At 36.3% G+C, this 13,057-nt stretch overlaps 1 protein-coding gene across 1 annotated transcript; it reads right to left on the bottom strand.

Annotated features, from left to right (window-relative positions):
* Window positions 1–273: 273 nt before the first annotated feature.
* LOC123559074 (gigasin-6-like) lies at window positions 274–11,805 on the bottom strand. Its single transcript, XM_045350897.2, has 5 exons — window positions 11,403–11,805; window positions 8,907–9,035; window positions 7,738–7,917; window positions 5,846–6,109; window positions 274–2,590 (listed from the first exon to the last, which is right to left on the bottom strand). The coding sequence occupies exons 2-5, from the start codon at window positions 8,939–8,941 to the stop codon at window positions 2,461–2,463; spliced, it is 609 nt and encodes a 202-aa protein (XP_045206832.2). The 5' UTR covers window positions 8,942–9,035; window positions 11,403–11,805; the 3' UTR covers window positions 274–2,460.
* Window positions 11,806–13,057: the final 1,252 nt, after the last annotated feature.

Below are 13,057 nucleotides of genomic sequence, written 5' to 3'. Positions count from 1 at the left end.
AATGTGGTAAGAATTTTTAGTCTAGAATAGGCCTGTGTAACAAGACTGTGAACAAAGTGCCTTCTAAATAGAATATATACGGAATAGTATTTAAGGTATACTAGTAATTCCATCTAATGAAATCGAATATCAAACACAAAGCTTAAACAGCAGTTATTTTTATTTCATATAATGATATATATTGAGTATACAAAATGTTGTCATTAACATAAAAAGTGTATACAAGCATTTAGTAAAAGGAATCTAGGTTGATTTGTTTATGTTTCGTGCCAGTATGGATTTCCACCAGGAGCAGATATAACACTTAATTTATAATTTATTCTATGCCAAAATAGACTTATTTAAATAACATTCAAGTTCGGAAAACAACTACTGGTGTGTGGTGTCACATGAGAAGGTGCGGTGATTACTCTAGTGGGGCTAGAGTCACCGGCCTTCTTCGGACTGAGCGATCAACAACTTAACCACTAGACCACCGCTCCCCTTTAAAACAGACTACCTTTACCACATTTTAGAACCTTCAAATTAAAATAACCCAGAGCGAATTGTTTAAGGATTCGTTTTTTTAGCCGTAAAATGATCTTTTACGATTATATAGTAAAATATGTTTTCAATCTCAATTACAAAATACTGTCTAAGAGACAACTTGAATATAATAGTCCGTAATAATGTTATTCTCACATGTAGCAATATCACATACAAAGACAAGGTAATTAAAGCTTCCCTATATCTCATCAACAAAACTTCATTAGAGTGACTGAGTAGTTACAAAACTGGCCGGAATAATGAGCTCTGCTGTTTTCCCGTGCAATGAAGCTTTGGTCGTGTAAAATGGCTGGGGCTAGAGGGCGTGGACGGTAGCATGCATTTCCACTACCGTCCATGAACAGGCTCAATCAAACCGAACCTGCAACATTTTCGTTTTTGTCGTGTTGAGCGACCTGTGAAGTTTCCACTTTTCTCTATTTGGTTATATCTTACTTGGGACTTTGGATTTTCTATTAGTTGAAATGAATAGATAGAATACGTATGGAAAGGAACTGAATTTTCTCAATATGCGTTATTAGAAACATATCATCTCGATTTTTATATCGCATTTTGGTCCATTCTAGCATAAAAGTGCTGTTATTGTCACTTTTCGGGGGTGTTTTAACAGGAGAGAAAACATGTGTTAGCAGAGGGATTCTCGCGCTCACGTGCTGTTATAACACCTTTTTATATATGCACGTTCCGTGGCAAAGCGTAAATGCTGCACTCGTCAAATCTCCTCATCACCGCCCAGTCAATACCTTGAATGGTTATAAAGTTATGATCCGGACACAAAATATGAAGAACAAATTTGACTTTTGAGCTCCATTTGTGATCTTTACCTTTGACCTACCAACCTGGCTCATGTGCTCTGCACATCATTTGTCTCATGGTCATCTACCAATATGCCAAGTTAAAAGTCAATACCTTGAATGGTTATTAAGTTATGCTCCCGACATGAAAAATGAGGGCCCAAACTGACATTTGAGCTCCATTTGCGACCTTCATCTTTAACCTACTGATCTTCTTATGATCATTTACCAATACGCCAAGTTTAAAGTCAAATACGCCAAGTTTAAAGTCAATACCTTGAATTGTTATTTAGTTATGCTCCGGAAACGAAATTTGACGGACAGACGGACAGACGCAGGCGCCATCACATAATCCGGACGTTTTTTTCAAAACAGGCGTATAATAAAAACGAAGCAGTACGAGTTGCGTACAGCTCGCAAATCCTGATGATTTTTACAGACTGGTGCGATTTTGTTTGCTGCCGTTTCAAATCGAATGTGACACAGTCTTCGAAGAAATGTCCCTTTGTGAAAGGCTAAAGTCCGTGTTCTCATATACAAACCGGATATAATGTGCCATAGGCGGGTTTATTATTTTATTAACAGCACCCTAGCATCAGTAAACCCCTATTATACAGTTACATTGAATAAACTGGATAATCCCAAATGATCATAAAAGGTAACACTGAATCCAAGTACCTGGTGACAATTTATGGACGCCGTTTGAAACATAAAGACTGCTGTTGTAATAGCCGTACGTAGAATCTTTAACAATCTTTTAGGAGCATAAACGTAACAAAGGAAAACTGGTCAAAGGATTCCTATTTATCGAGAAATCAGGTTTGTACTTTACAAAAATACAAATAGAGGCAAATACATGTTTTCTTTAAATGTAAATATGTATTATATGAAGTTAAAGCACATGGTCTGTCTAATTAAATTTTATATCTTTTTTAATGATGAAAGTAAGAGTGATTATTTTTTAGTAATGGATACATTGATAACTATAAATAGGATGTGAATAATAGTACAAAACAGTAGTAAGCCGACTTCGTATTCATTGGGAAAGACAAATAAATTTATTAATCTGCAGAAACAACACATGAGACCAACAGAAGTTCATCAAACCTGTAATGTTTTTTTAAAGTAGTTTACGGTCAATCAAAGAATCTCCGTAATCTGTAACTCCATCGTTTAGATTAAATCTCATATATTTAGCCATGTCCTCTCCTGTTGATAAAATTGCACCAGCCGGTTCAAGTAGATGGAGGCTAACAGTGGAAACATAAAAAATGAAAATACCAATATTGGTAGAAACTTACTTAAGATAGAAGAGTAAATGTGTGTAAAGTTTTCATTGCAAAATGCATAGTGATTTCGTTTTGTTCTAACAAAGCAGACATCTTGGCACCCAATATGACGTTGCAAATTCATGTTTAATGCACATTTTGGAGTACAGGTATAACTGAAACGACGCCTGATATACCATTTTTCATATCAGGACATAAGAAATATTGAGTAACCAGTGCACGAGTGAATATCTTCCATATGCATAGTTCCCGTTTGTCCACTGAGTGGTTTAGTTGAAGCGGAATAGTAATGTTACCGTTCATGGTCATGTCAATTACAATATACCAAGTATCATGTACAACGGTACATTGTTTCTGGTCTGTTACCAGTCTGCGGCGAATTATAATTAATTGCATATTGCATGACAGTATACAATTGACGCATTTTGCTTTGTGTATGGACCGTTCCATGATTTATTCGAGTTCATTAACGCTGTCGGTCCGAACATATTAGCAATTGCGTTTCACCATGAATGGGTACGTCTCCATGTGGATTTCATTTCCTTATTTCAATCAGCGTCTGCATGGTTTGATGTGTCTAAATTCAAAACATTACAGTTTTCACAGTATTAACCCGAACACGTTCAGGTGCCAGTAAAATCTAAATCTGATTAGTATCTCGAATAGATTTAGTGGACAGGGAGGGTTTAGTAAAGGATAACTAGAAAATGCTTTTGTAAAAAAGCGCATGTCTCCCCCAATTCAAAGTCCTATAGGCAAGAAGTCAATAGGGGTCAGGAGCAAAAGTCAAAGAGACACTGATGGTTGGCTGCAATAGGGGTCATCTACTCTGCATGTCCAATCATCCTATTAAGTTTCAACATTGTAGGTCAAGTGGTTCTCAAGTTATTTCCAAAAAATGATTTTACATGAACAGGCCACTGTGACCTTGACCTTTAATAGACTGACCCCAAAATCAATAGGGGTCATCTACTCTGCATGTTCAATCATCCTATTAAGTTTCAACATTCTGGGTAAAATGGTTCTCAAGTTATTGATCGGAACTGGTTATCGATGTTCAGGCCCCTGTGACCTTGACCTTTAACGGAGTGACCCCAAAAAATATAGGGGTCATTTACTCTGCATGAACAATCATCCTATGAAGTTTCAACATTCTGGGTCGAAAAGGTTTTCAAGTTATTGATTGGAAATGGTTTTCCATGTTCAGGCCCCTGTGGCCTTGACCTTTAACAGAGTGACCCTAAAATCGTTAGGGGTCATCTACTCTGCATGACCAATCATCCTATGAAGTTTCATCATTCTGGGTCAAGTGGTTCTCAAGTTACTGACCGTAAATGGTTTTCAATGTTCAGGCCCCTGTGACCTTGACCTTTCACAGAGTGACCCCAAAATCGTTAGGGGTCATCTACTCTGCATGACCAATCATCCTATTAAGTTTCAAGATTCTGGGTCAAGCGGTTCTCAAGTTACTGACCAGAAATGGTTTTCAATGGTCAGGCCCCTGTGACCTTGACCTTTAATGGAGTGACCCCAAAAACAATAGGGGTCATTTACTCTGCATGAACAATCATACTATGAAGTTTCAACATTCTGGGTCGAGAGGTTTTCAAGTTATTGATTGGAAATGGTTTTCCATGTTCAGGCCCCTGTGGCCTTGACCTTTAACAGAGTAACCCTAAGATCGTTAGGGGTCATCTACTCTGCATGAACAATCATCCTATGAAGTTTCATCATTTTGGGTCGAGTGGTTCTCAAGTTACTGACCGTAAATGGTTTTCAATGTTCAGGCCCCTGTGACCTTGACCTTTAATGGAGTGACCCTAAAATCGTTAGGTGTTATCTACTCTGCATGACCAATCATCCTATTAAGTTTCAAGATTCTGGGTCAAGTGGTTCTCAAGTTACTGACCAGAAATGGTATTCAATGGTCAGGCCCCTGTGACCTTGACCTTTAATGGAGTGACCCCAAAAACGATAGGGGTCATTTATTCTGCATGAACAATCATCCTATGAAGTTTCAACATTCTGAGTCGAGAAGTTTTCAAGTTATTGATTGGAAAAGGTTTTCCATGTTCAGGCCCCTGTGGCCTTGACCTTTAACAGAGTAACCCTAAGATCGTTACGGGTCATCTACTCTGCATGATCAATCATCCTATGAAGTTTCAACATTCTGGGTCAAGTGGTTCTCTAGTTACTGATCGGAAATGGTTTTCCATGTTCAGACCCCTGTGACCTTGACCTTTGATGGAGTGACCCCAAAATCAATAAGGGTCATCTACTCTGCATGACCAATCATCCTATGAAGTTTCAACATCCTGGGTCAAGTGGTTCTCTAGCTATTGATCGGAAATGATTTTCAATGTTCAGGCCCCTGTGACCTTGAACTTTGACGGAATGATCCTAAAATCAATAAGGGTCATCAACTCTTCATGACGAATCATCCTATGAAGTTTCAACATTCTGGGTCAAGTGGTTCTCTAGTTATTGATCGGAAATGGTTTTCAATGTTCAGGCCCCCGTGACCTTGACCTTTAACGGAGTGACCCCAAAATCAATGGGAATCATCTACTCTTCATGGCCAATCATCCTATGAAGTTTCAACATTCTGGGTCAAGTGGTTCTCTAGTTATTGATCCGAAATGGTTTTCAATGTTCAGGCTCCTGTGACCTTGACCTTTGACGGGTTGACCCCAAAATCAATAGGGGTCGTCTACTCCAGTAACCCTACAACCCTATGAAGTTTGAAGGTTCTAGGTCAAATGGTTCTCCAGTTATTGCTCGGAAATAAAGTGTGACGTACTGACGGACGGACGGAAGGACGGACGGACGGACAGGGCAAAAACAATATGTCTCCTGGGGGAGACATAATTAATTGTTGCCTATACGTACGTAGTTTTAACCTTTCTATTTTTGCAATTCTTATGATTGAAATCTATTTTATTCTAGTTGCACCAATGTTTTTTTAATATTAGATGTAACATAGTAAATAAGACGTCTTGTTGCATATATAATTTACTTTCTGGCCAGTCAGACAAATATTTATGCTGTTTTTCAACGTTTGTGACCGTCTTTCCAGTTTGCCAATACAAATATTAGTAAACTATTATTTGATGTTTCACAACATCGTAACTTACGTTAAGAAATATCAGCGTTTAATCATACATGGTTATATTAGAAAAAAACATTAGTTCATTCTATATCAGTTAAATTACATACCTATATAATTCGACAGAACCATTTTGAAATTGATTGTCCTTAAATATGTAAGGTTTAGCAACACCATCTTCCAGTACATCTTTTGGCTCTCTAAGAATCCGAGTAGAAGTAATTCCTATTGGCTGCAATACTTTAGACGTCACGAGGTTTTCCCAGGTGTCATTACCCAATTTTTCCGCCACAAGTCCAAGCACCATAAACAAAACGTTATTGTAAAGAAAGGTATCCCGAAAAGGCCGCTTTTGTGGCAAGTGCTTTATTTTCCTGTAATATTTGCATTACAAAGTATTCAAGCTAACTTTGAACGACATATTCGCATGAGAGAGAGAGGGAGAGGGAGAGAGAGAAAGAGCTTATAAATATTGTCGCACGATCTTAAAGCCTAGATAATACTATACAAAGTCCTTTACTGGAAGTAGACTAATCAACTCAGCTGCAGAATAATCTAATGATCTCATTTCTGTCAATGATGTATATATAATATTGTACTACATAAATAATATGTTACAACACACAAATTTAGATGAGAATTTACATACATAAAAAGCGACAGTACTTGCAACTTCTGCAAACATAAACAGTATTTAACATTGACTTTGATAATATTTCATGTTTTAAAATTGGTGGGAAAATATGAAAACAACAATGTAAGAAATCATCGTATTAAAGGAAGTAATTCTAAAACAAAACGCCAACATTATTTTAATTGGGTCCATTTGACACATGAGTTTATGTTAAACTATTATACAGACTTGACAAGAAAATACCAGTGTTGACATTTGACCTAGAAATATGACCTTGACCTTTGAGATAGGGGTCTGGAAATTATGCATGACAAGTCGTTTCATTATGGAGAACATTTTTGCTAAGTAATATTAAAATCCTTTCATGGATGACAGAGTAAAGGACTGGACTTACCTTTGACCTCCAAGTGTCATCTTGACCTTTGAGCAAGGGCTCTTGATTTGCGCCTGACAAATCTTCTCATTATGAAGAATATTGTGCCAAAATATTGAAATCCCTTGATCGATAACAGTTATGGACTGGTCTGGAAACGGCCTACTTAACTTTGACTTCCAAGTGTGACCTTGATCTTTGACCTAGAGGTCTGAGTGTTTTGCATGACAAATTGTCTCAATATGGGGAACAGTGTGTCAAGTAATATTTAAATCCTGTGATGGATGACGGACAGAAAAAAAAATAACACTATTGACTTTTATCAGACTGTTACATTGACTTTTGAACTAGGAATATGGGTATATAATATTGTGCTAGACACATCTCATTATGGAGAACATAAATGTTAGATAATTTTAAAAAGGATGACAGAGTTATGGATCGGACGGGTAAAAAAGCCTTTGACCTGTAAGTGTGACCTTGACCTATAAGCTAGGGGTCTGCTTTTTGTGCATGGCACATCGCCCTACTATGGGGAACATTTGTGCCATGTACATGTAATATTAAAATCCCTTGACGGATGGTTGAGTAATAGACTTAACAGGAAAAAGCCCCGTTGACATTTGACCTCCAAGTGTGACCATGACCTTTAAGCAAGGGGTCCGGGTCTTGCGCATGCCTCGTCGTCTTATTATTATGAACATTTATACCAAGTTATATTACAATCCTTTGATGGATGGGGTTATGGACCGGACACGAAAGTGCGGAACGACGGAATAGCTGAATGACGGATGGGCGGAAAAGCGCAGTCCTATAGTACTACGAACTGATTTTCAACGTCCATTGTGACAGAATGTTTTGATCTACATGTAGTCTTCTAAACCGTATGTCTAAACTTAAGACAGCGTACAGTATAATCGTTTCACTTATGTTAAGTATCTAAACATTCAATGATCTATTTTACTACACAAATGGTCTGCTATTATTCTTCTTACTGGCTTAATTTTTCCCTAGTCAGACCAGTCGGATAACCGGCTAAAAGGCCTATATCAAGCCGAGCTAGACCCGTTCGATGTGAGAGCATGTCTCGAAGTGTCGTCTCGTTACTTCGGTACTCGTCTATAAACTCGTAGTTTGATCCAAGAATATCTTGAACTTTTGCGTTCCAGTCCAACCTTTAATAAAACGAAAGTTTTCATAAAAAAGTCTATGTCTCCCACCACTTACCACGCAAAATGCCACAAATTAAGAGTCATAACTCCAGAGAAAATCACTGAACCATAACATTCGACCAATATGCACACCTAGGCTTGGCAGTGGTAACAGCTGTGAAGTTCGGTGGAATTTCAGCCTCTTGTATAGGAGTAATAGCACAGATTTCAATGAATTTGACGAATCAAGAGTCATGACTGAAATTCACTGAATCTGTCGTATTATAAAAAAGAAGTGGTCAAAGACATAAAAAGTTGGTAATCACAAAACTGGAGTATGCCAACGATCAACTAGGCTTGGAAATGATCACTTGTGAAATAGAAAAAGTGGAAACCTCACAGGTCGCTCAACACGACAAAAACGAAAATGTTGCAGGTTCAGTTTGATTGAGCCTGTTCATGGACGGTTTAATACCTCTTAATAGTATCGGAGCAGTTGCGCGAACAAGGTACAATACGACAAACAAAGGGTCATAACTACACTGGAACTGACTGAATTGGACCATGCCAACAATATGCACAAACTAGGTTTAGCAATAATCACTCTTGGCAAGTTTGATGTAAATCCGCCCGGTGGTATCGGAAAGTTGCGTTGTCAAACAGACTGACAAAAATCAACATGTCTTCCCAACTGCATTTGGGAGACAAATATATACTGTTATATTCATATTTGCAAGCAGCTAACTGAAACATAGGGAAAGTTTTCACTTTTTCTAACTGTAATTACAGCGCGACGCCATGATGCTTGTGACAAAATGTACAAATCAGGGGCAACATACTGCAAAGAAAAGGAGTGAGAAGAAACGGAAAAAGCATTTGAGATTAAAGTACTTCTCACCATATTTTAAGTGTTTAAATGTGTATACACAACACGTTAGATATTGCAACTGATGCACACACGATAAAAGATTTGTCTGTTTGACGCTAAAAACAAATATGCTTCGCAAACGTACCCCTTTTCTGTCAAAAGTACACCTAGAAGCACCATTGTAAACGATTTATATTGAATTGTGTAGCGTTGTCTACCATTCGTCCTTGCGAAAAATCGGCTGTTCCATAACCCCGGGCCCAAGTCTTTGAATCTTCAAACAGAAAGCATTGATTAAACAACTGTAAATTACCGGAAAAAATAAATATTAATCTTTTTTGTATTTTTGTAGAATATAATCTGAGAGCAAAGTTACATTCTCGTTTGTTTAGTTTGTTTAAAACAGTGACAAAGGTCCAAAAGCTACGTTCGCCTTTCCCCTGAAGCAAAACTACATTAGTTGCCTAATAAATTTCAAATAAAGTAATACTTTTTTAAAGTTAGTTTTAGTTAAACTATCAAGTCAAATTTGAAAGAGGAACATAAAAAGACGCTTACCTGGCCGTGACCCACTGCATGATTGAATGTCTTTCACATTTAATGATGGCATTATTAAATGTGAAAGACATTCATCCCGAAATACGACAGAGGAACCATTTGTACGTACTTGAAAGGATGTTTTGACAAAGCTTAGCAAACATCCATTGTATGGTTCATGGCTCACTACTTACTTCTTCAAACTGTAATTATCTCTTAGAAAGACAGCCCTTTTAGCAACATTTCACAAAGGTCGGATAGGCTTAATTTCCTCTGGAGTTTGTCTTAGCATCTTAGCAAGTTGTATTTGACTACGTTACATATTTTTTACCTCCAATAACCCAGTTTCGAACTGGACCTAAGATTTCACAGAAGCAATATTTCAAAGTTCTATGAAAATAAGGCAGACATTGTGGCCTCTACTGTGTAACTATGTTTACATGTATTTTCTTCTTAACGTAATGGCCTAGCTGTTTCATCTCAGATAACACAGTTTCGTTCATTAATTAAGATAAACGTTCTAATAAAGTTTCTGGCGAGCTCATGAGGGTTTTTCTGTTTCACCTAGTTTACCTTGTGACCTATTTTTTAACCTCAGATGACTCAGTTTCAAAATTAACCTTGACATCATAATTATAAACGTTTCAACCATGTTTCTTATAGATCTGTTAGAAACGTTGCCTTCTAGAGATTAAACTATTTATCTATGATTGACATTGGTGTGACTTTCTTATCACAGACAATACAGCTTACAACTTGACCTAGAGTTCATAAAGATAATTATCCTGGCCAAGATTCTTATAGATTAGGTAATAACTAAAGTATTACCTCAAGAGTGTAGAGTGTTTTTCGGTGATTTTGCCTAGTGTACTAGTTTTTGACCCAGATGACCCAGTTCCAAATCTTAATGTATGTCATAAAAACAAATATTTTGATCAGATTTCATATATATCAAGTCGAAAATATAATCTCTGGAGTGTTGACAAGATTGTTCTATGAGCTGACTCAGCGACCTAGTTTATATTCCCATATAACCCGATTCTTAACATGGCCTAGAATTTATAAAGACAAACGTTCTGACCGTTCTGCAAAAAAAAAAAATCAATTACATGCAGAAAATGTGGGCTCTAACATGTTTACGAGGGTATTCTATGATTTGACCTAGTGGCCTGGCTTTTGGCCAAAGTTTATTGATTTTATAACGACAAGCATTTCTGACTAGGGTTCATAAAGACCCGATGTTTTAGAATTTTCCCTTATACTAGGTAAAATGTTTAGAGAACATCGAAAGTAGAATGCATCTATTTATTTTTACAGCTTTATGCGTCTTCCACGTCTTTTTTTACTCTCTGTATTTAATATTCATGTTTTTGGGACCATGGAGTCCATTCAACATATATGTAATAGAGTTCCGCTTAAGCCGGTGCTAGGGGGCGTGAGAGGTGTTGCCCAATTCCATTACCTCTCATGAACCGACTTAATCAAACCGAGTCTGTATTATTCTTCTTGGTTGCATTCTTTGCTTCCAAAGGATCTTTTACAGATTTTATTGTTATATGTTAATTCATACAGTAGTTAGATCTGTTATCATTTGTACATGTTTTAGAAAATACTTTGAACGTGTAATAATGATAATAATAATAATCTAATAATAATAATAATAAAAAATATTTACTTTTGAAAATATTGGACATCGCTTTAAGGAAAACCTACCATGAAAATAAGCAGATATAAGTTATGATAGTTTATCTTTAAATGCCCATAATGCTTTGTTTAGAATTGTGTTATGAACATGAAATATGTCTTTTTCTTGTTAAATCCTATTTTTAATAATTGTTTTCAGACATGTTTGCCAATGCTTTGTATATTGATTAACGCAGCAGAAAATATTATTGTATTAACTGTTTACGATTACCTCCCTTTATTGTTCTAACAGAATAAGTTCATGAAAGTCATATTAATATTGAAAGCCGCGATTGTCTGACCGTCTAATTATATACCATAATTATTTATTTAGATAGCTCTTTTATCTGTTTTTAACATAAAATCAAAAGCCTTATGGAATTTTTTAAAGACTGTAACTTGCAAATAATAAGAAATTTACCTTTAACAACAGATATTGTCAACCCAGGGAGGCGCCGACATTCCATTATATTTTCTATAAAACTTTCCAGATCCTGTTCAAACGCCTGGTCAAACATTTCCGTCTTGGTACATCGAAGCAAACACATACATAGAATTATTCTCAAGGTTTGTATTTTCATCCTGAAGATTCTTTAACACAAAAGTTATTTTCTTTCAGTTAGGCCTACTACGAGTCAAAATTCAACCTAGATTTTTTAACATATTCGTAACAGTTTTAGTCTCAACCCTGTATGTATCCCGTGTTTCCTTTTTTATGTATGAATATGCAAATTAAAATTAAGTTTCTGATAAAACGCAAATTGTGTTGAATATGTACCCATCGCATTCACAGCAATTCATCCATTACTTGTTTTAGTCCGATAACGTCAAACACTGAATACATTACGTTTTGTTAAATGACTATGAATTAATACTGCTCTTACATGCTACATAACTTATGAAAATAATGTTCATATAAAAGATGACACGGTTATTATAATCTTAAAGCGGCATGCCTTCGACAACAACATTCTTTTAAGATATTTTGAAATAAATGCTATATTTCTTAAGAAGGCTTTAAAACTTAATTACTGACAAACTTTATTCTACGGAAGCACATGAGAATTTTCTGTTTTTACTACTTTTTACGATGAAATTCGAAAAGCGTTTTTCACGCTTTTACTCTAGGTAAACTGTCTCGATTATAAATATTTATATTTTGAAGTCATTATTCAGTACTTCAGCTTTAGCGCTATTGGTTCTGACGACGGGAAAATGTCTTTATTGCCGCGGCGGTCCGGGCTTCGATTCCCGACGCGGTCATCTTTTTTTCTTGATTTTGGAACTTTTAAAATATTTTAGAAACAAAAATTCATATTCTAATGTTCAAAATATGACCAAACTTCAATTTGAGAGAAAGATTATTTTTCAACTAAATCTGGAGGCATGCTGCTTTAAAATGACTCAGTTATTAAAGTCTTAATAAGACACAGTTATTATAACCTTATCCCGAAACAGTTATTATAATCCTATTATGTCACAGTTATTATAATCTTTTTCTGACACAGTTATTATAACCTTATCCTGACACAGTTATTATAATCTTATTCTGTCACAGTTATTATAACATCCTGACACAGCTATTATAATCTTATTATGACACAGTTATTATAATCTTATTCTGGCACAGATATTATAACCTTATCCTGACACAGTTATTATGTCTCCCACCACACAGTGGTGTGGGAGACATATTGATTTACTCCAGTCTGTCAGCCTGTATGTCTGTGTGTCTGTGTGTGTGTCTGTCACAAAGCTTGTCCGCACTCTAAGTCGAACATTTCTCATCTGATTTTCACCAAACTTAAACAAAATGTGTTTGACCATAAGACCTCGGCCAAGTTCGATAACTAGCCAAATCGGTCCAGGCGTCTTGGAGTTATAGCCCTTGAATTACCAAAAATCGGTCTTTTTACTCTTCTCCGCACTCTAATTCGAATATTTCTCATCCAATCTTCACCAAACTTAAACAAAACGTGTTTGACCATGAGACCTCAGCTAAGTTCGATAACTAGCCAAATCGGTCCAGGCATTTTGGAGTTACGGCCCTTGAATTATCGAAAAATTGGCCTTTTT

The sequence above is a fragment of the Mercenaria mercenaria genome, chromosome 5 (genome assembly GCF_021730395.1).
Source record: "Mercenaria mercenaria strain notata chromosome 5, MADL_Memer_1, whole genome shotgun sequence".
Lineage (NCBI taxonomy): Eukaryota > Metazoa > Mollusca > Bivalvia > Venerida > Veneridae > Mercenaria > Mercenaria mercenaria.
The sequence above is the reverse complement of the archived record's forward strand: the minus strand, read 5'-3'. Positions and strand labels throughout refer to the sequence as shown.

Bases quoted from the DNA above. Each gene is read 5' to 3' on its own strand.
- LOC123559074 (XM_045350897.2), bottom strand. From the start codon at position 8,941: ATGGTGCTTCTAGGTGTACTTTTGACAGAAAAGGG. The intron at 7,918-8,906 runs GTACGTTTGCGA...GTTTTATTAAAG, and splicing joins GTACTTTTGACAGAAAAGGG to GTTGGACTGGAACGCAAAAG. The intron at 2,591-5,845 runs GTATGTAATTTA...TTCCACTGTTAG, and splicing joins GGTTCTGTCGAATTATATAG to CCTCCATCTACTTGAACCGG.